Source organism: Agelaius tricolor, unplaced genomic scaffold (assembly GCF_023055355.1).
Source record: "Agelaius tricolor isolate 1412-34295 unplaced genomic scaffold, bAgeTri1.0.p SCAF_6, whole genome shotgun sequence".
In the NCBI taxonomy this organism is placed as follows: domain Eukaryota; kingdom Metazoa; phylum Chordata; class Aves; order Passeriformes; family Icteridae; genus Agelaius; species Agelaius tricolor.
This window is the reverse complement of record NW_027269266.1, coordinates 41,854,526-41,876,441: the sequence shown is the minus strand read 5'-3', so window position 1 is coordinate 41,876,441 and position 21,916 is coordinate 41,854,526. Positions and strand designations below refer to the sequence as shown.

Genomic DNA, 21,916 nt, shown 5'->3' with positions numbered 1-21,916 from the left:
ACAGTGAACAAGTTTATTTCACTGAAGTCTGGCTTGCAAGAATTCTACTTTTTACAGGCAGAGTTCTGTCTCAGTTCTTCTACAGCAACTCTGGTTCACTGCCAGAGAGTGTCTCAGTTAAAGATAACTGAGTCAGAAGGTTTCCACATACTCAAGCATCATTTCTCGAACTGTTGTTGATACTTTCTCTCTGGAGCTGTCATTCCAAATTAATTCTGGATTTTCATGGGTTCCCTCAAAGATATGAACAGCAGCTTCAGGGTTGTCTCTCATGGCATCCATGAAGACTCCAGGTAAAAATTTCATTAGTGTGATTCTAACCTAGAAAGGATGAACAAAAATGACACTTAGTCTATCATATGACAAACTAACTGACAGGACAAGCTCACAGAAATAGAAAACTCCACAATGTCCAACTGTCTTTAATGCAAGAATTGTCAAGTGCTAGACTACAACACCACAAAATAAAACAGTGCCATCATTTCAAATAGCAATAGCCAGTGACACTGAAATCTAGGTCTCTACTGTAAAGTCATTACAAATGGAAACCAAACTGCTTATACAAGTTACTGTACACACAACAGTTTCTAGAAGTCTGCTCACAGATTAGAAGTTAAATTTTGAAAAAGCCTGATTGCTCCTTACATGAGTATTTCAGGCACAGAAGAGGATTTTTTTGCTCACCTTTAGAGAGATGCAGGTAATATCAAGAAAGAGTTCCAACATGAGCTGTTAAGATTCTTACCTTTGGACCCACCAGCTTATCTGCAGTCATTTTAGCAAAAAGCTCTGCCGTTTGGGCTCGGACCTGTGGATGAGTTGAGTTGCAAAACATATCTAGTAAGTAGATCAAAGCACCTGTAAAAAAGAGATAGGGAGCATCCAATTTAGTATATTTTTCTGGTCACAAGTAGTAGAAAATCTCCAATTCCACACTGATTATTTTAAAGGGAAGAAAGTGGCCACTCCATGCACTTTAGGCCCATTGTTGCAGACACATTTGCCTTCAGTGTAGTACTGTACCTTTTGCCATGGCCTCTTTAATTATTTTTGTGCTAGATGTCAGAGCATACAAAGTTTCAAGGACAAGCTGCCGACCTGTCAAAATAAAGAGCATTTAAGAACTTTGTGTCACAGAGAGTGAATAAGGGAAGATAAATGTAACTGATCTCAACAGAAAACAGTATCAAAATGCAATAAAGCTTCGGACAATTACAAACTTAGGGATTCCTGCCTACACTACATTAGTTAAGTAATGTCAAATCAATCCCACATTCTAATACAGCATAACTTCTTAATTAGATGCTATTAGCTAAATTCCCAGAAATAATTTGTCAATGGAACACTACACAAGTCAGAAGTAATCAGAATACCTGCATTTCCTATGTTTCAGGTCACACATTTAAGACAAAAAACTGGTCACACACATTTACAACATTTTTGTAAACCATCCTTGTTAGCTTTGGATATGATAGTCACTAATGTTTAAATCAGCTGACAGAAGTGACTTAGCAGCATATCATAGAGCCTGTGTGATGACAGAGATGTCATGTCTAAATGTAACATTTGTTTAAAAATCTATTTCTATTCCTGCTTCATGTCATCTTTAAAAAAATGGCGATTCCTGTTTGATAGCTCTGCTTTTCTTATCTAGAAGAGGACAGCTGATAGCTGAAGAATGTTATTAGGACTAGGCATAGAAATGCTTCACTGAGGATGTATTGCAGTACTGTCTTTACTGCCCTCATTAACAGCTGAGCAACTGGAATGGAGAACAGCAACATCTGGGAAGCCTGAGGAAAGCTTAATTCCAATGTATAGGTGTTCTTACTGTAGCTTCTATTCATAGCCCAGCTTTCTATCTTATAAAGCTAACAAGACCATTGTAACCTAAAACTCAGAGCTAATTTCAGCCAGCTGCATTCTTATAAATTCCTGAGTTGGAAGCCCTTTCCCTTGCAAGATGGAGAATCCTATGGTACCTACTTGAAGGTAAGGAATGCAGGAGTGCCAGTAAGTTGGCAAGGACCATTGCCTCAGCAATGTTGTTAACACATTCTTGATTACTTGTTACTATGTTCACTACCTGCAAAAGATCAGAAACAGCACTTGATTATACTTCAGCTATTCAGACATTTCAGAAAACCCAGTGTATGAAGTCAGCCAATTCACTGGCCAACAGAACTGACATTTACAACGCTTATTCCTGCCACCAAATTGTTTTGTCTCTTCAGGCAAAAAGGATGCAAAGACACGTGCATGACACATGTTCCCTCCAAGGAGGAACTGACACCTTGGAACCCCAATCTTTGCATTTTTAGATGCTACTCTAACAGCTATACAATCAGGTTTGTTTATGGTGACTACATAAAGCATCCAGACAGGGAGGCTGGGAGTTTGTGGAGGTAGGTTTGTTTTTTGGTTGGTTTGGTTTTTACCTCCAGAGCCAACTGCTGCACCAGGCCAGCTCCATGAACACGCAGAAGGGAGAATATCAACTTAAAGTGCCCTATGCATTCACATTCAGAACCTGCAAGAGACCAAATAAGTTACTCTCCATGCTAGCCAAGGCACTCACTGAGGGCCAATTCCCATGCCCATATTTCACTACACAGAGAGGTGTTAAAGACTACACAGCTGCATGTAGTCAGCCACAGAAGTTTCAATAGCTCATACAGGACAGCACCTGCTACAGAGTTAGAAGATTATGGACTCCTCTCTATTAATCTAGTTTCCACAGAATTTCAGGTCAACAATATTTCAAAAACAAGAGGGTAACTCCCCACTCCAAGGAAAGTAAGTGATGTAATTCTTGGACTACCTTGTTACTTGCATTCTTATAAAACAACTAACAAATTCTGTAATTTTATTTATCATTGACCATCAAAACCTATTGTCTTCAAAGACACTTGCCCTTTCAGAATGTCCCAGCTCAGAGCAGGCTTGCTGCCTCCAGCAGGAGCAGCTGCCTTCAGGTTTATAATTGCAAGCACGGAGAACATCCCAACAAGTTATTATTAGATGCCACAATAGTAACATGATTTGTTTTCAGAAGCAGCATATAATACAGTAGGAAAACATCCTAATCATTTATCTCAGGCTTTTCCAGTCTGTACATTGATGTTTGCTCACTAAACTTTGCTGCCCACTCTCAAGAGCATCTTCTCCTCTTGCTTTACTACAGCCCTAACACAGGTGCCATTTAGGTGTTTACTAGCACAAAGTACTCAGTTCAAGGAAGATTTTATGATGCAAGGAAGTTTAAAAAACAGCTGAAGATTCTTTGAAGGATTACAGAAAGTTTCTTTCAAGAAGTTTAAGTGATCCTAGCAACAGCAGGATTGAATTACATTTAAAACCTAATGATTCAGACATGAAAACAGATAAGGCTTGAATTTAACCCAAAATTTTGCTACATTTACCGACAGTGTTTTCCAGGTAAGGGAAAAAAACAGCAAGCTTATATGGCTTACCAACAATGTTAAAGTCCGTCAGCAAGCAAAAAAAGCTCCTTTCTCACTGGAAGATACAGACTACAGAGGTTCAGAGTTTTTAAGGCTGTCCACAGAAGAGTATACTGGGAAGTTCAGTTTTAAGCCTACCTGGGTTGTGTTTTATGACGTTTCTCAGAGCCTCCAGGGCCATTTCAACTCTCCTTAAGCGATCTCCGTGTTGATTGGACTCCACTTTCCCAGTCTGAGTTATCGCCATGAGCGTATGAAGGTACTGTGCTTGTGAGCCTACGTAATCCAAGAGGCTTGCAGCAAATGCTTTAGGGAGCTTTGAAGTAGAGATGACAGCATTTTTAGTTGTGTGGTGCAACAGTACCCACCATAGAAGAAAATGTATACAAATAACTTCTACATTTCACATATTCCTTTCTTCCAGACAGGCAGATCTTCTCTATGATCACTATAACATCTGGGTCACATTAAACCCTATTTCTATCTAATCATACACTTTAAAAGCTGCATTACTCCAACAGGTGTGTGTTTGCCCATACATAGAGATTGACTGTAAAGCCAATAGGCACATCCTGGAATTACTGAATCCACCCAAGTGTCTGCATCACAAGCTTGAAGAGAGAAGTCATTAAGACATCTGAAAAGCACATCCTTATGACAGACTTGGTCTTTTAATTTATTCTGCACCAGTATAGAGCTTTCTCATAACATGCTGATCTTGAAGGAAATTTCCATAACATTTTGTATTTCCTCCATTCTGTTTGCACTGACAGATAAACAGGAAGAAGGAGCATTCCAAACGCTAGTTTCAACAGAAATTTTTTAGCTACATCTCACCTCTAGTTGGAAAGTAGGGACCTCATTGTAGACTCTAACAAAAACCTCTCCCACAATAAGTTCCTTTGCATGGTCACTGAAGACAAAGTCAGATCCATAGCTCTTGTCACAATCACCCTTTAGGCAGAGATAAGCAGCACAAGCTCAGACAGAAAATCTTGTAGGAAGTGTAAAGCTATAATCCCACCATGAAATAGGCAATACTTGAACAGAAAACTTAATGCTTCAGCAAGTCAAAAGCTCAGACTGAAACATAACACGAAATGAACAAGCAAAATCTTAGGGTTTTTTGTTTTCTTTTAAAAACTACGGAATGAAGAAAGTGACTTTGGGGAAGACAACAATGGATACTTGTATTAACCATACACTTGCATCCCTAGAGTATATAGGAAAACACAAAACAATTTTTTTAAAAATTAGTACTGAGACTTAAAGTAAAGAATATCTTACTCTCTTAATCATGCTTTCTTGCTGAGATTCCAAAAACTCAAGTAATTCAGCTCGTGTCCCATTGTTCCAGATCAAGTAGGGGTTCTCTGTGTTACTGTTAAGCATCTTCAGAGTCTAAGAAAAGGAATTTACACGATGTAACACATTTACACCAGTTTTGGATCGTTATGCACGGTAATCAGCATGTTTCATGGTAATCTCATTAACAGCTAGACTAATTACACAAGCAAGTTTAAAAGCAGGAAACTTCCCATATTGGAAAAACATACAGGAAAAACAGTATGTGCAAGTTATGTGGTAAAGTACAATCTAAATTTTAGTTTTCTGTTTGTTCTGCTGAGACACACTTACTTCAGATTCTCCATCCATTTTTGACAGTGAGCAGCAACTACCTGCAGTATCTCTTTACAGATGACTTCCTTGGCACCACTTTTTAAAAGTTAAACTTAACCTTTGCTCTCCATCATCATTATGTCCTTAAGCCTTGAACAATTAACTCCACTTTTTTGTCCCTGTATTTGTTTTGCAAATTTCAGTCTATAAAGCACTGATCCTGTCCATAGTGTTTGAGGCTGAACCAGTTTATTTTCTCTGCAGTTACCTCAACTGCAAATAAAAATCACACTGCTGTTCTCAGTATCAAGTTGGTCTAAGAGAGTTCAGTGTTTTAGAAGTGAGCAGCTACTCCTTTTAAATCACTAGAGAAAGTTTTGGCCAACAGATGCTTACCTCAGTAGGGCTGACCACAGCAAGTTTTCTTGCAATGTAGGGTGTCAACATTCCAGCCAAGCTTTTCCTGATTGCTGGGTTTTCAGGAGTAGCTTGTTCATCAGAAAGATACCCTCCAAGGCGACTCAGGGCCAGGAGACTGAGCTTAGCAAGGCTATTTGCTACCTCCTGAAAAATATGGAGACAGACTGAGAAAACCTAGAGCTTTCTTCTAGAAAGAAAACCTAAAGCTTTTTTCTTCTAAAAGCAAAAATTTACTTTTATACTGTTTCATGTAGATTAAAAGTGTCTTGCATGAAGTCCATTAGAAATCATGGGCTTTGGCAGCTCTAACAGTTGAATGCTTCAAAAAACAAAAAAAAAATCTCAAAGAGTATTCATCACTACACAAAAATTCCCTTCCAAAACTCTCTGTTGATGTTACTCTTCATGCTATTCAATGATTCTAACAAATATTTGAATACACTTGGACTCTTAGTAAGAGATGGCAAACAACAGCCGCTGATTGTTGACAGCACCTCAGTAACATTACCTGGTGGTTTGAATCTTCACTTTTCTGAATCCCGCTCTCCTCCAGTGTATAGTCATAGTTGAAGAGGTAACCCAGTAAGTACCACAGAACTCCAGCTTGGAACAAATGTGTTTGTAGCCAGTAATCTAAGGCAAAGGAGCTAACACACTCTACTCCTAAAGCAGCTACTCGTGGTATGGTCTGGGGGAAGAAAAAAGAAGTTTGCCTTAAAACCTGTAACCAAAGAATGCCAACTGGTTTCTGTACACAAGATTTAAAAGCTCAAACTTGCTAATTCTGCAGTACTATCTAAGCAACCCAGAGACAAAACTGAAGTAGACATAATTTCTGCACCTGTAGTATTGATAACCAACAACATGGCTAATTAGTCAGCATCTTTCAAAGGGAAGAGTACTTGAATAGTTATTTCATATGATTAGAAAGAAGCATTGATGAACTGCTGGAAAAGCAACTCAGAACTGCAGCAGAGATTGCCAGGAGAGTTTTTTATGGCAATACATTTGTCCTGCAGGGACTAAAGAACACACAAGCATATACAGTCAATTACTAGAATCTGGTTTTAGTCTTCTGTTTACACACACCCCACATGAAAAGTTAAAGACAAGCTTTCCTGTCTTAATTCAAACAAAATTAATCATTTTTATAACACGAGGCAAGTTCAAAAGAGCTAAATGGCAAGAAAACTTCCTAAATATTGTTCCCAGAGTTTATGCTGACTTTAGAGTCTATCTGCTTATACAAGGCTTAGTTGTAGTACATTTATTTGCTAATTAAGTACAGTAAGCCAAGCTGCCTGATGTGTCAGTAAAAAGGCAAAAGTAGCTGAATCTTTAGAGTGGCTGCAGTTTAAATCTACAGTTTAAATGGATTCAAATACAAGTGTTGAAACAAGGTAGTTGAGTTCTGTATCTCATGATTTGCTGGGATCTTACAGTAGGGTTTGACCAGGCAATGCAACTATGAGGAAAGGCCGAGAGAACCAAGTTTGTTCACCCTGGAAAAGAGAAGGCTTCAAGGTGACCTAATTGGGCCCTCAAGTACCTGAAGGGAGCCTGCACAAAAGGAGGAGAGGGACTATTTACAGCTGTATGGAGTGACATGACAAGGGGAAAAGGCTTCAAACAGAGAGAGTAGGTTTAGATCAGATATTAGGAAGTATTCTTTACTGTGAGGGTGGTGAGGCACTGGAACAGGTTGCCCAGAGAAACTGTGGATGCCCCATCCCTGGCAGTGTTCAAGGCCAGGTTGGATGCAGCTCTAGGCAACTTGGTCTAGTGAAAGGTGTCCCTGCCCATGGCAGGGGAATTGGAATTAAAAGAACTTAATGTCTCTTCCAACCCAAACCATTCTATGATTCCATGACTGTCTTATCTGCCCAAAAACCACAATATTCCCTAAACATTTAACAGTTAAACACCCATTTGGACAAAGGAAAGGAGCACTCACCTTGCCATAATACAGTAGTCTACAGAGGTCCTTAATTATGTTGGGCATTTCTGTAATCTTCTCTCTGCATTCCTCAAACTGAGCTGCAACACTATAACACTTACTAATGTATCCACATACCTACAAAACACAATATTTTATTGGTTCCAAGAGGAGGAAACCTGCATATTTACAATTCTATTTTTCATATGTACAATACTAGATCAATTTTTTTATTGACTTATACTTGGTTTTATTATCATATTATACATATATACACAATGCAATCTTCTGAGAAGACTATACATTCATTTAAAGCTGCTGCTTTAAACTCACCTGTACAGACATATCATCTGGCTTGCTAGATCGAGTCAAGACTGCTACACAACGATTAAATGCTTCTTGCAATACCTGTGAGGATTGAATGATGCACACATTCAGTCACAACAAAAAGAGGTAAAAGCCAGCAAAACCAAAACATTAGCTGGTAAAGTCATTTTTAATGGCTGAAAGGAAACATTTAACAAAAATCTGCTGCTTGCATAAGTGGTTTGTAGTGCAAAATTCCTTGCAAGTACTAGTAATAACCTTTGATGCTTTAAGAGTTGACAGTCTTCTCACACTAGAGCTAATACTTCAGTCAGTGCACACATGACTAAGCTGTGTGGGAGTGTGGATCTCCTGGAGGGCAGGAAGGCTCTACAGAGGGATCTGGATAGGCTGGACCAATGGACCAAGGCCAGCTGTGTGAGGTTCAACAAGGTGAAGTGCTGGGTCACAAGAATCCCATGCAGTACTACAGGCTGGGGGCAGAGTGGCTGGAAAGCTGCCCAGCAGAAGAGGACCTGGGGGTGCTGCTCAACAGCTACTGAACATGAGCCAGGGTGTGCCCAGGAGGCCAAGGCAGCCAAGGGCATCCTGGCCTGGATCAGCAACAGTGTGGCCAGCAGGACCAGCACAGTGATTGTCTCCATGTACTCAGCACTGGTGAGACTGCACCTTGAATGCAGTGTTCATTTTCGGGCCCCTCTCTACAATAAAGAGATTGAGGTGCTGCAGCATGTCCAGAGAAGGGCAACAGAGCTGGGGAAGGTTCTGGAGTACAAATCTGGTAAGGAGGAGCTGAGGCAGTACGGGTTGTTTAGTCTTGACAAAAGAAGGCTAAGGAGAGACCTTATCACTCTCTACAAGAACCTGAAAGGAGGCTGCAGCAAGGTGGGGATTGGTCTCTTTTCCCAAGAAACAAAAAGACAGGACAAGGGGGAATGGCCTCATGTTGTGCCAGAGAAGGTTTAGATTGGATATTAGAAGAAATTTCTCCACTGAAAAGGTGGTCAAGCACTGGAACAGGCTGCCAAGGGAAGTGGCTGAGTTGCCATCCCTGAAGGTAATTAAAAAGGTTTGAGGATATGATTTAGTAAGACTTGTCAGTGTTGGAATTAACAGTTAGACTCAATGATCTTCAGCATCTTTGCCAACCTATATGGTTCTAATATTGTAATATGTGCAATGAAAAGGCCTTCTGCGCAAGTGACTTGTTCACATTTATCTATTCTTTCACATAAAAAATGCAGCAGTTCTGTAAAGGAGTAGAGAAACTTTGTATGTAGCTTGTTTATCCACAGTTCAATAGACTGGCCTAGGTCTAGAAAAGGGTATACTCTACAAGATGTTTCTCCTACTGTATCCAGAATATCTGAGATGTTAAGAACAGGTGTCTCAGGATCAAACGTGATTCTCAATTACATCTGATTTCCCAGGCATTGAGGAGCTAAGATTTCTAGCTATGGAAAAGTTAGACTAAAAGCATGCATTTCAACACATTTCTTTACATATACCTCAATTCCACTTTCTCTTCTCAGTTCTTCTGCATTTAATGCTGAACAACTGACAGTATGAAAAGCAAGTTCTGTAGCAGCAGGCAACAGTGGAGATTCTTTGGAAAACAGAAGGTCATCTGATGTTTCAATGGTAATGGTCTTAATCAGCATAGGATAGCCTGCATACTTGTAAGGTTTCAAATCTGAAAGAGGAAAAATAGTCCAAGTTTATGTATATGCACAGTCTAAGCAATTTAAGCCACCAAAAAATTATTGGTGGAAGATACAGAAGATATATAAGGACTAGGAAAGGAAGCCAAACACCCAGGAAATTTGGAACAAGACTGAGCAGTCCACACAATCTAACTCCTCATCACATAGAACTGTTCATGCTAGAACCTAACAGAGCTTCACAGGAAGAACTCATTTAAGATCAAAAAGGCTTATCTCCAGCTCAGTAAGTCCCCAGGCTCAAAGCTTTCCCAATGATACTTGTCTCGCTCCAGAGAAACTCAAGTATAGCTTAGTCTCTGTCTTGGGCTAGGACTGACTAACAATAAGCCTGTAAGGACATTATCCAGTTTTACACAACAATTTTAAGTTTTAAATTGCATTTTTCATTCATGTAAAATTCAGCAGTGCTAAAGCATGATTTCATTTTTCATATGGAGCCAACTGCAAGCCAACACATTTAAGTCTAGCTCCACATAACTGACAGGACTATGGTTGCACTTGAGGTTCTTAGTTCACCATTATAATGTAACACTTAAACAGCAAAATACTGTTGGCTCTGCAGGACTTGGACATGGCAGCAGCTACCAGGCTGGGACTGTAGCTGGAGCCAAGTGTTAGGGTGCTCTAGCTATCCCTCTTTCCCAACTGAGCTATGAGATGGGTTGTGTTGCAGCACACTCACCCAAGGACTCTAACACTGGTCAGAATTTCTGCAAGAATGGCTCATTGTTAATAGCCAGATGATGTAATCTCATGTATAACCAGCATCTGGGTGACTGAGTACTAGCGAGGATTTTTCTGCGCAGACAGAATTCTCCATAGAGAGGAAGATTCAAATTGCTTAGTATTGGAGCAGAGCACTTCAAAGAGCTATTCATGCTGTTATGAATTAAGTTTTACAGCAGATTAGTTTATTTCCTAGAAGAAAAAGTTCTAATTTGAAGCCCTATACCATGGCTACATAATGCTGTGGCAAGTCAGAAACCAGATCAACAGAGCACACACTGAAGAAGAGAGGAGATTAAAGCTGACTGAAATGACCACTAAATAAATGAACATAAAACACTGAGGCAGCATGCTTACCTTCCTTATGCCTGTTGAAGAGGATGCTTTGAGTTTTCAAGATCAAAATTATGTTTTCTGGATCTGGCCCATCTATCACCTTGGCAGACTTTGTGCAGAGAAACTCATATGCTTTATTAACTTTTTCAAACATATCCTGCCAATAAGGAGAAACAGCCATAAGTGTTGTTAAGAACACTCTAAATTACTGGAGCATAGTTTAAGTGCAAGTAAAATAAAACATTTCAGGTTACTAGCAACAGCACTAGCTTTGCTGCCTCACTGCACTCAAGGAAATACTGCAAACACTGGTTGAAAGATTAGTTTCCTTTTGTCTCCTGAACTCTGCCCTAGGCAAGAGACTTTAAGTCAATCATACAATGACAAAAGCAGTAAGTACAGTTGGATTGTGAGAATGGTCAGAGGATGCAGCCAGTCTCTGAAAGGGAACAAATAGCTTGTTTAGGTCCTGTGTAACTCTCTAAACAAGACCATTTCTGAGATATGAGTCTGATCTGACTACACCAGTTTACTGTAGAAATACTAAATCCTTGAATGGTATTAGTTCAATTATTAATCTGTAGCATTAATCTGTCTTTTATCATTCACCTAGAGCACAGCTTTTGAAAGGAAGAAAGACAATTTAAGTGTGCATTTCAAAATTCTTAATATACGTAAGAGCTGAATATGTTCCCATTTTATTAACACCATAAGTTTGTGCTGTACATACCCTGCCTTCTGGATTCTTGTCCGGGTGGTATTTTTGAGCCAGCCTGAAATAAGCTTTCCTGATCTTACTTTCATCATTCCTGCAATAAAACAAGTTTCATCAATTACACTTAATAACAAAAAAACCTAAAACAACCACAGCAAAACAAGCCTGAGGCTCTGAAAAGAGTACTAACACTAAGTGCAATTGAGTGAAAACTACAAAGCTCTCCTATTTCCTTTTTAAAACTCTGCTTCATCATCTTACACTGAATGGGGGGTAATTGTGTGGTCACAATAGAAAGAAATTTTAAAGACTGAATGTATTTTAATACTTTCAAGGTGCTCAAAGTCCCTCAATATTTTAAATGAAGTATCCAAATGAGCTACAAGTGTTGAAAGTTAGTATTTCACCATTTGCAGTAAGTGCATTGGTCTTGAAGGATAAACACAAACTGCTGTTGGTTCACTTGAAGAGACCTGAAGTCAGAAACCAGTGGCAAGACAGGACGCAAAAAACCTTAAGGATATAATCACCAAGAAAAAAGGCAATATGGGGGAGGGAGAAGGATGATTCCAGAAAAAAAGCTCCTTTGAACATATTCAAGTTCTGCTATAGTCTTTGCTCACTATGGTTAAAGGTTGCCCTTTAAAAGAGCAAAGCTCAGACCATTCCTTTCCCCATTTTCAGCTTATCTAAACACTTAAACAATTGTTTTCTCAAACATTGGAATTGTACTTCCAAGCTTTGCTTCTTTTTAGCAAAGCAATCCTCCTCTGTGAAAGAAGCAGGTGCTACATGTGACTGAGCTGGTACTACTAACTCATTCCGTGTACCAAGATTAGAAACTTCAGTTTGTTCAGTGCATGGAGTTTATATGAAGTACCTATACAACTTTAAATCCTGAAGACAACTTACTGGCCTTGTCCTCTGGGTAGGTTAAGAACTTCATAGGCATCATCTATGGACATGGTAGGTGGCTTCTTCTCCACCTCCTTCTTCCAAGCTTCTAGGGTATCTTTCAACAGTTTAACCTCAAGAAATACAGTTTATTAGTGTTTCATTTATGCTGACACCAGTATGCATAATTTTTAATAAAATGCTGTTTTACTAATGAATCCTGTATTTTATTCAAGATAAAAGCACCTTGAAACTAAAATGACTATATAAGAGTCAAATTAGAAGATGGAGAATCACTTAAATAAGACACAGCTCAAATCATGATACTACAGAAACTGAAAAGCTGCATGAATAAATAAAGCTGCTTAGACAGATCTAATCCATAGACTTGTACCAAAAAGATCTCTTCAGTTAATGTACTGACATGTTAGCTTGGTTTCTCTTGCAGCATAGACAAATAAGAACCTCAGAGTCATGATTTCCATTCCCTCTCCCCACCCCCCAAAAAAGATTCACTGAAACATTCTCTGAAGTTTCTTGGATGCTTGATTTTGCTATTTAAGTAGTCACCACAAGAAGGATACACTTATGAGATTGCTATGTGGAAAGAACACTATGCTGCTTCAAGATAAAGTAGGGTTTAATGTATTTACTTGTGGACCAAAATTCATGATAAAGGAGTTACTTGCAACAAACCTTGCTATTTTGTTAATATTTTAGAGCTTATCATTAACTTTCAGGACTAAAAGATCAAGAACTAAATGAATCCTAAAATACTTCTTACTTACTGGATCTTTAATTGGCCAGTCTGGAAATCTGAGTGTATCACAAAGATGCTTGAGGTAATAAATGTTACAGAACAGCTCATTTTCCAGTTGGGGATAGTTGATAACAGGGATGGGACAATATTGGTAGAGGGCTCTTGTATTGCTTTGAAGACGAGGAGTGAAGTCAGCAAGATGAGCAGCAATCTTCTCGATCATTAGACGCCTAAAAGTGACAAAGTTTAGTTTAACACTTGCCCAGCAGTCCTTAATCCTCTCTCACTGCACAAGTATGTTCAATGATTTCTTCTAAAAAGGTTTTCCTTAGAAGTTTCCCATATTTCAGTAAGGATTTAGAATAGGACTCTGTCCTATTCTATTAGAGAGCTATTTAAACACCATGAAAATTAGTGTATTAAACCAATTAAAAGTGATATTTTCCTTTTCTCAACACCTCTTCTCTTTCTGGAAGACCCTAATATGTACTGGAATATTAGAGGTACATCACACAGATAGGTGCTGGTAATAAAAAAGTACATCTAAATGAGTAAGTATAAAGCACTTCACATACACAGTTAAGTCTCCATTCACATAACTAACTCACTCAAGACATTGAGGGAAATATTCCCCTTCCCACTGCCAATTCTGCTCTCCACTGCTCTAGTTATTTTTGGTTGAAGCAGAGCACAATGCAGACCATTGCCCTTGCAGAAGACAAACAAGAGGAAGCCATGGAATCCAGGTATTTTCAGCTTTCCTTAAGAATGTCAAATACCTCTTCAAGATAACCTGTAGTTCAGATTTATTTGTCCCTCTGACAGAAAACAGTTACCTCATTTCATTGCTCCAAATTGCTTCCGGAGTGTCAAATTCTCCAAGGAATATCTCAGAAAATTTTTCTGGTTCATAGTTTTCTAAATAACACACCATTGCTTCAGGAAGAATATGTCCAAGTATACTTCTTTGAACTACATCTTGACTTTTTGTCTACAGAAGAGATCACATGGTCATCTCAAAGGTAATTGAATTCTGTCTTGCTAAATAATTTGAGACCTAAAAACTCGCCCCCTTTTCCCTTACAGTAGATAAATTCTAGTTAAAACATCTACAGGTAGTCTGCAAAACTATTTGGAAACAGAGGTAGTTACTGTTGCAATCTACTCACTTCTTCAGACTTGAAAGCTTGTTTTGTATGTGTGTATTTCAAAAACCTAGAAGAGAAACAGCAGTTATCTTCTTTTTGTTTGATACATAGGTACTCTTGAATAGTAGCAGACCAACACAGTTCAACTGGCAGGTATCACACATTTACTTTGAGATAAAAGAGTAACTGCAACAGTTGTATGAATTTATGTACTCAGTTCATTAAATCCTTGGTGGAACTCCACCAAGCTAAGCACTTCTGTGTTATAAATCTTGCCTCATGTTCATCATTTCAATTTGAAAGTCTTACTCCTGAAAGCTGGTTTTCTACACACACAAAAAAAGATGCTGATAGAGACACAGACAACCTCTGCTCTGTTAGATCATCACTGCAGGGATGACACAGGATTATTTTAGACTAAGTGCTGACAGTTCTATTACACCAGAGTCAACATGGAAGCATGCAATCATTGCCCAATGCACTTCACTGTCCAAGAGACTTAACTAGAATTGTAGGACAGCTTTTTATGAACTATTGCATTTAGAAGAAAAGTACTGACAAGAATGGCAGTAGCTACCTAAATATGCAGTGCATTATCAGGCAGTACAGACTGATTTAGCTGCTTTAGGCTTCAATATTGAAAGAGGCTGTTAGATTTTTTTAAACTCTTTCAATAGCTGCCTACTATCAAAAGCTACATCAGCATATATGTAGCCTGTGTTACTGCTTTTTAGTGCTTGAAAATGGCTTATTCCACAGTAAGGCATGCCTAGTTGTACTATTACAACTGTGTCATCAGACACATTCTCAATTCCCTCTCTGGAAGGATAAGAAATTCACTTTTTAGTGACTGATTAGATCATGTGGAAGCAATTCTTCTAGAGGAATTTCATGTTGGTTCTAGCAAGCCACATTCCCCAGTGCATGTAGAGATGTAGGGCAGCAGTCCTGAGCATGACTGGTCAAGAGGTGCTTTTGGCTGTTCTTTTTCCTCACCTTGCAATAGGAAGTACATTGGAACCTGTGTACATCATGATGAAGAAGAATACTCCACTCAGATAAAAACGAGGTAACTGAGGGTTGTCTTGCATGACATGAGAGAGCAATACAGCAACTTTTTCCACCAGGATAGGATCAAAAGTCAGTAATAGCTGAAACCAAACACAAGCATTTCTATTAGCTGCAAATAATCTAACCAAAATTGAAGTTTTAACAAATTATTGGGACAACCCAGAAATTTACAGGTATTACAGTTAAAGAATACTTCAGCTTAAAAACAACAAGTGTCAATCAAAAAACATTTAAAGTTGAAAGGGACCTCTGGAGATCATCTTGTCAAACCCCTCTGCTAAAAGTGTGATCTTCTAGACCTGGTTGATAAAGATCATGTCCAGGTGGCTTTTCAGTTTCTCCAAGGATGGAAATATTTCCTTAAGTGATATTGGCTGAAAAGCATCAAATTTGCAACAACACCCTATGAAATTAACAGCTGCTTGATCAGGAACCTGCACAATGTTACAATTGTTCTTTGATGCATTTACCCGACCTAAAGTATTCACACCAGGAAGACAGAGCAAGTGAAACTTTCACTCATTCAGGCACATTTTTGAAGACTTACTTACCTGAGTAATATGAGGAAGGCAAGTACTATCTGACAACAGCCTTTTCACTCTAGGCAGAGGTCTTATAATAGCATTATCTTGATCCCTAAAAAAATCAAGTAGTACAGCAGTAAGCACACGTGTGCTTTTTCTCTTTCAAGAACAAACAATTTTATTAAGCATAAATATTAGACTATTGAAGCCATATTCTTTGTCTTTTTTGTTAACTTCAAAGTTTGTTGTTAGACTTGGTAAGTGTGGTTCAGTGTCCTGCATCAAAGCAGTTTTGTTTAAGTTAAACAAGAGCCTGTCTATAGCATTAGAAATGCACATCGCTTGTGCATTCATTCTTGCAGTTCCTTTCACAATATTAGTACTGTCTCATTTACAAACTCTCTATTTGCCCACAGAATTAATTACTACCATGTAAAAGGCTCTTTAATAGAGCTCCTTAATGTACTACTTTCTAAGAAAAGCTTTAAGACAGGATTTATAATTCATGCATCTGCTAGATAAAGTTAACCCCTTCTCCTGAAAATCACCGTTTACCTGCTGGGAAAATATCCACACATGGTGATAAGCATGTTGAGGACAAGTGTGGCAAGGTCAGTCTCATTCAACACAGGCTGCCCGCTGGCAAGCAAGCACCACTTCAGCTGAGGGATGACCTGTAAAGGTCTCCAGCCATCCATACCCTGAGCCCAGCAACGAGTTTTTGAAGTCACCTTCCCATCGTTCCATAGTTCCTGCATCTATTGCAAGATTAAAGATGAATTTAGTTCATTCAGCATTCAGAGCCACCTTTGCTCCTAAACACTCACACTCATGACAAGCTTTTAACTGCTATATGGCAGACTACTGTAGTTGCATGAAATTTCAATGTGTTTATAACTCTGTCATAGAATCACGAAGAAGAAAGTGTTGATTATGTTGAAACTAACTGAGGCATGGAGGGGTAGGCAGTCTTATCAAAAAGCCTGCAGTTCTTGGCACTACATCAAGTCTCTTATCTAGCTTTAATCCTTACTTAAAGAGTTACTTGGAGAACATTCTTTAGCATTGTTTATGGTCCCTCTCACTGTTTGAAACACACCCAGTCACCAGGACAGAAATAATTTGTCAAGTTGTGAGTCTGAAGCTGACAGGTACCTCTTGAAAGCTGTAAGGACCACTCCTTTCTTTGTCAGCATTGCCAAAGTACCATTCTTTCTCGCTCTCCCTCTTCGCATCAGGTGCTGCCTCAATCACGTTGCTCTAAAAGTTGATGTTTACAAGAACAGCTTTAGCTTCACAGTGCAAATATCACATTTCTACAGGAAATGTGAAAAGTACATTTATTTTTTTTAAGAATTGTTCCTTTCACAGAGCAATATATGAGCAGTAAGAAACAAAGGCCCCGTACCTGCAAAGGGACCGTAGCTCTGCTCGTGTGAAGATGTGCCAGAGTAAGAAGATCTACAAGGATTCTGATACCGTTTGAATCCATAAGGTCCTTCACATTTCTCTGTTAACAAATGAATTGAGTTACCAAAAGCATTTTCTAGATAAGTATTGCTGCAATTAAGCATTTCAGAGTTTTATTCAAAAAAGAAGTGACCACAAAAAAAGTCAAATCATTCTCTAAAGTGACTGGATTTGGTGCAATCACCACAATATCTACACATTTCCTTCAGCCTTCTCACCAGTAAATAACAGCAATCACATTCCAGAAAGCTGTAGCAAACATTGTTCTAAAACTTCCTCAATACTTGAATTTTGGTTCAAGTTAACCCTGAAAGACTATTTCAGACTATTTTATACAGTCAAGACTGATGAACTGCTGTTAAGTGTACTTGTCCACCTTACCTTATTGAGGATCAGCTTGTTGAGGAACAGGATCAATCTGTCCCGCTCAAGCCTGTCAGTGCACTGTTTTAGTAGAAAAGAACAACTTAGTATTTCATAGCACATACTGGAAGTTCCCTTCAAAAGTCAACATAGTTGCAGCTGCAAAGCCCCATATTGTTTCTTCATGCCCAGAAAAACTGATGACTATTAAATGTTAAGTTTCATGCACAGCTAATAAAGATAGTTTTCTGCCACTGAGGAGCAAAGGCCTTGCTGCCCTCCAACACTGATGTTGCCCTGGATCAAATCCACTATTCTGCCAAGTCCACTGCTCTATCAGGACCATGTTTGGATTCCCAGTGAACCAGTTAAAACAAGCACAAGAAAAAAAGAGAATGCTTTTAGCCAGCAGACAGAGAGGGTCTTTGATATTTCATCCCTGGTGAGATTATCAAGGCTCAAGGCAAAATAACAAGGGACTACCCTGGTTCAGTTTCACTTACAACAGCCAAAACTCATGCTGATGCAAGGAAAGAACTCCTCCTTCAGACTGCATGGAAATTTATTTTTGCAAGCTGAATCAGTTGTCAGACATAAATTAACAGACACTTAAAAGGCAAAGCAGCTACTACTACAAATCTAATCCACCACATGTGCTCATCTAAAGCTATTATTTCATTAGGTCTGGGGCTATGACTCAAAGTCAGTACTTTGAAATAATGTGATATGGAACAAGATTCTCCTCTCATAAAGCTTCTGCATTTTTCAAAAGCAAGCTGAAGTTACATCTGCATTTTGTTGGCCTTAAAGAGACTAGTTTGAAACATCTCTAGGATCAGCAGGTTTTTAGTTAAACTTTAATGAAACTGAAACAAAGGGAGATTCTAAGAACAGCTGTTGGCAGCATGGAAAAAAGTATTCACAAGCTGTAAACCCAAAACCTGAGTTTCACAGTAACTGAAGGATCTGAATGTATGTTGGACTAGCAGTATGCTAACTACTACATCCAGTAATTTAACATAATTCTTACCCTTTCTAACATTCCAACAATGTACTTAGTATCAGAAAATGGTCCTATTTCTTCATGACACCTTCCATAAACAATGGCCAATGCTTGCAGACATAAGCATTTCATATTCACTTTTGGGGTAAGCAAGAAGCGATGGTAGAGTTCATTGAAGAATTCATATCTAAAAAAGAAAAGAGATTTTAGAAAAGAAAACAAACACAGACCTTAGGAATGAGATAAGGTTTTAATAATGTCTCACGATCTTTTGATTGCTCCACTCTCTTCAGTTTCATCTTCTTCCAGCAGCAATCTTAGATAATAATCCCCTATTTTTATTTCCTCAGAAAGGCACTCATATTTTACCTGTAACACAGAACACCTTACTTAACAATTTATATTGTTTCTCCTTCTGTAAGTTTTTGCTCACATAACAATACTGAGCTCAATCGCATCTAAAAACTCAACAAGGTCAGCAACCTCTCCTAAGCTGTAAGTAAACTGAAATCTGTGAGTTTTCTGTTAAAGAAGCATACAACCACAGAATAAAAGTCACTGGCTATTGCTGCCCCCCGAATAAATGAAGCTTCTCATCATACTGAAATCTCCATTTCCAGCTTTAACTAATTTGTTTCTAATACCAGCTGGTTTTATTAACTAAACTTGGATAACACATGATGCATTCAGTGATTCAAGTTTAATAAGTACTTATTCCACGGCAAGGTACTTCACTTAATGTTACTGCAAGTATGAAATACAAGCATGACACAATTACTAGTTATACTTGCTATTGTGCTGGATAATAAAAGCCTAGAGGCACAAAACAAGAAGCTGAAGTAAAATTGCACAATAAAAGCCATCATTAACTTCAGAGCAACTACATTAAATTTAACAAATGCCTCAATGTTCAGTGGTAACAAGAATTTGGAAGCACTTCAATTAAGAGGTACTTCTAACATACAACAAAAGCCACTCTACGATGGTTTTTCTTATCTATAGTTTGCAGATTACTGTCATGAGGCCACAAAGTTATCTACAGATTTGATCACAGCATTACATACAATGATATCCCACTAACTGGTATGCTTTCAGAGAAGTATCAAGCCACCATCCTCCTTGGCAAAGTGACAGGTTTCACAGTTGATAGAAAAGCCTTTGTCACCACTATCTAGTTCAAATACTTAAAGCATAGTCCAATAACATCTTCACTACTATTTAAAAGCAAATCTGTGAGACAGCAGCTGTTCAATCCAGTCCCAAAGTATCCTGGCTTGTGGCTGCAAGAATGCTACTGCTACATTCCAGCAGCATGAAGCCACACAGGAGCACAGGGTACATGGGGGGAAGTCTGTATTACTAAGCTTCAAACCTGTACTTCTGATTCTGTCCCAGTTTGCAGCACTAAAAAGTTGGGATAGCAGACACTGACACCCAGAAGTCCTGACCTATATCTGAAGGAAGCTTTGAAACACAAATGACAGCACAAGAAATATTAATCTAAACCCAGTCTTACCTATTTCCTGTATCAATGTAAGAAGCAACCTGTAGTTGTGTGATAGGGATAAATTGCATACATAAAACTGCTCTCTCATTAAACATTAGCCTGGTGTCTTGCAGTTCTTCCTGATTTGCAGAGTAGGCAGCTGAGAAATACGTCAAACCAAATTTGTTCTCATTTCACCAACAGTCCTCAGCTCAAATGTCATTAGCAAGCCATACTCTAACAAGAATGGCAATGGGAATATCTAAGGAATATCTTGCAGTTGAATTTAAGGGTGGCCTTGCTTTGCTCAAGTGCTACACATTAATTAAAACCACATTGTTGTGTGGAACCACAACAATACTAGAGATAAGAGAACAATACAGGAAGTGTTTATTACCACATTACTTGAAAACATCTTGCAAGATATTTTGAGAAAGCCAATCAGGACCATACCATACTGCTATAATTTACAATGCAACATGTTTTAGCCCCATAACCTATTCATGATTTGGCAAGCCTGTATTTAACAGATGCAGGATTACTGAAACATGAAGGAAATAAAGACAAACTTGTTATCAGGAAGAAGTGACTTCTGAAACTACCCAAAACAATTCTGATAGAACACACTCAAAAACAAGTTTGACTTATCTGGACAACAGTGCAAGGACTAACTCTTGTCTTAATGCAAGAATACACCACGGGTTCTGATAAACGTTTAATCTCTACAGCATCATTTGTTGGGTTAAAGAAGCTTCTGTTTTGCCCAGTGACACTGGAGAGTAGTACCTGTTCACTGATTCAAGCCTTAGCAGTTGATTCCATAACCCCTAAAAAAAAAATCTAGCTTGCAGTCAGAGATCATCAACACAAGATTCACTTGCAGAATAAGAGACAGAAGTGACATTTCAAGTGATACTTTACAGACGCAGGTTGTCTTATCATAGGTCATTTACCTCAAACTCCTGGTGGTTCCATGAGATAACATTAGCACTACCAAGTTCTCTGTCAATATTAAATGCTCTCATCTCAGACTCAAGAGTATCTCTCAGTTCTTCCCGTGTTTTGAAGTTCCAAATCAAGTTTGATCTAGCATGATCCTGAACAAATCTAAGAAAGAAGTTACATAGTTTAAACCCCTCAAAACATTATCTGAAAAGCAGACAAGATTCAGCTGGCAAACTAGGAGAGATCGTTAGCATTAATGGACCTTAATTAGAAGGCAGAGAGCAGTGGTCTCCAGGTTGTTACAGTAATTACAGTTGTTCACTTGTATACTGTTTCGATAGCCATGGAGGCCAGCCTAGACTAAAGCATGCCTGTGTCATCCCTTAGGGCTCAGTTTGCCATCTGCATGTAGCTGATGACCAGGAGACATGCAAGCAATTCACTGTAAGCCAGTAAGGGCTACAGGTAAACAATCCAGAGCAGCAGGCATGCACATACCAGCTGTGTTTTAAACCAATAACACAAAAAAGTAGCTTATGCAGTAAAATAGAAGTTGATGTCTTAAATGTCACAAAACAGTCAGTGGACATTCTTTAGTAGCAGTTACCAACACAGCCTTTGGATCCAAAGACTGAGAATGGACTTTAATACCAAAGGTTTAGGAGCACACAAATCTTCCTTTCATGAAACTGTATTTGACATTTAGACACATCAAGAAGTTAGGTTTATGGAATTTCCCCCAGCTTGCTTACATCGTTTGCTAGTCAAGCCAAGCTTTATTAGTCTAACACAATGGCTCTAGCCAAAGTGATGCATTTTTTTTCAGATGGAAGCCCCTCCCCTGTAAACTTTGACAGCTGTAAGAACTTAAGGTAAGCAAGCTGCATTTAGGACCTGTGGCACTATTTGAAATCCAGCATCCATGTGCTTTCTCTTGCTCTGCTTTAAGCTCAGTTATGCTCCAACTCAAGTTACAAAATCTTG

General features: G+C 38.7%; 1 protein-coding gene across 4 annotated transcripts in view; it reads right to left on the bottom strand.

The window, feature by feature from the left end:
• The window catches only part of DNAJC13 (DnaJ heat shock protein family (Hsp40) member C13), a 56,448-nt gene that overhangs the window by 8,339 nt on the left and 26,193 nt on the right, over positions 1 to 21,916 (bottom strand). For all 4 annotated transcript variants that reach the window (XR_011679575.1, XM_071429517.1, XM_071429516.1 and 1 more), the window contains 28 exons: positions 20,941 to 21,094; positions 18,767 to 18,870; positions 18,529 to 18,688; positions 17,517 to 17,579; positions 17,074 to 17,175; positions 16,821 to 16,925; positions 16,221 to 16,423; positions 15,693 to 15,777; positions 15,067 to 15,221; positions 14,092 to 14,137; positions 13,759 to 13,913; positions 12,951 to 13,152; positions 12,181 to 12,296; positions 11,284 to 11,362; positions 10,575 to 10,710; positions 9,276 to 9,460; positions 7,774 to 7,848; positions 7,459 to 7,578; positions 6,013 to 6,192; positions 5,481 to 5,648; positions 4,752 to 4,865; positions 4,302 to 4,418; positions 3,603 to 3,780; positions 2,439 to 2,530; positions 1,987 to 2,086; positions 1,024 to 1,098; positions 746 to 858; positions 152 to 321 (listed from right to left, as the gene is read on the bottom strand). Coding sequence is in view for 3 of the 4 variants with exons in the window: in XM_071429517.1 (XP_071285618.1) it covers positions 152 to 321; positions 746 to 858; positions 1,024 to 1,098; positions 1,987 to 2,086; positions 2,439 to 2,530; positions 3,603 to 3,780; positions 4,302 to 4,418; positions 4,752 to 4,865; positions 5,481 to 5,648; positions 6,013 to 6,192; positions 7,459 to 7,578; positions 7,774 to 7,848; positions 9,276 to 9,460; positions 10,575 to 10,710; positions 11,284 to 11,362; positions 12,181 to 12,296; positions 12,951 to 13,152; positions 13,759 to 13,913; positions 14,092 to 14,137; positions 15,067 to 15,221; positions 15,693 to 15,777; positions 16,221 to 16,423; positions 16,821 to 16,925; positions 17,074 to 17,175; positions 17,517 to 17,579; positions 18,529 to 18,688; positions 18,767 to 18,870; positions 20,941 to 21,094 (3,552 nt within the window). In the remaining variant the exon portion in view is untranslated. The remainder of the gene's footprint in view (positions 1 to 151; positions 322 to 745; positions 859 to 1,023; positions 1,099 to 1,986; positions 2,087 to 2,438; positions 2,531 to 3,602; positions 3,781 to 4,301; positions 4,419 to 4,751; positions 4,866 to 5,480; positions 5,649 to 6,012; positions 6,193 to 7,458; positions 7,579 to 7,773; positions 7,849 to 9,275; positions 9,461 to 10,574; positions 10,711 to 11,283; positions 11,363 to 12,180; positions 12,297 to 12,950; positions 13,153 to 13,758; positions 13,914 to 14,091; positions 14,138 to 15,066; positions 15,222 to 15,692; positions 15,778 to 16,220; positions 16,424 to 16,820; positions 16,926 to 17,073; positions 17,176 to 17,516; positions 17,580 to 18,528; positions 18,689 to 18,766; positions 18,871 to 20,940; positions 21,095 to 21,916) is intronic.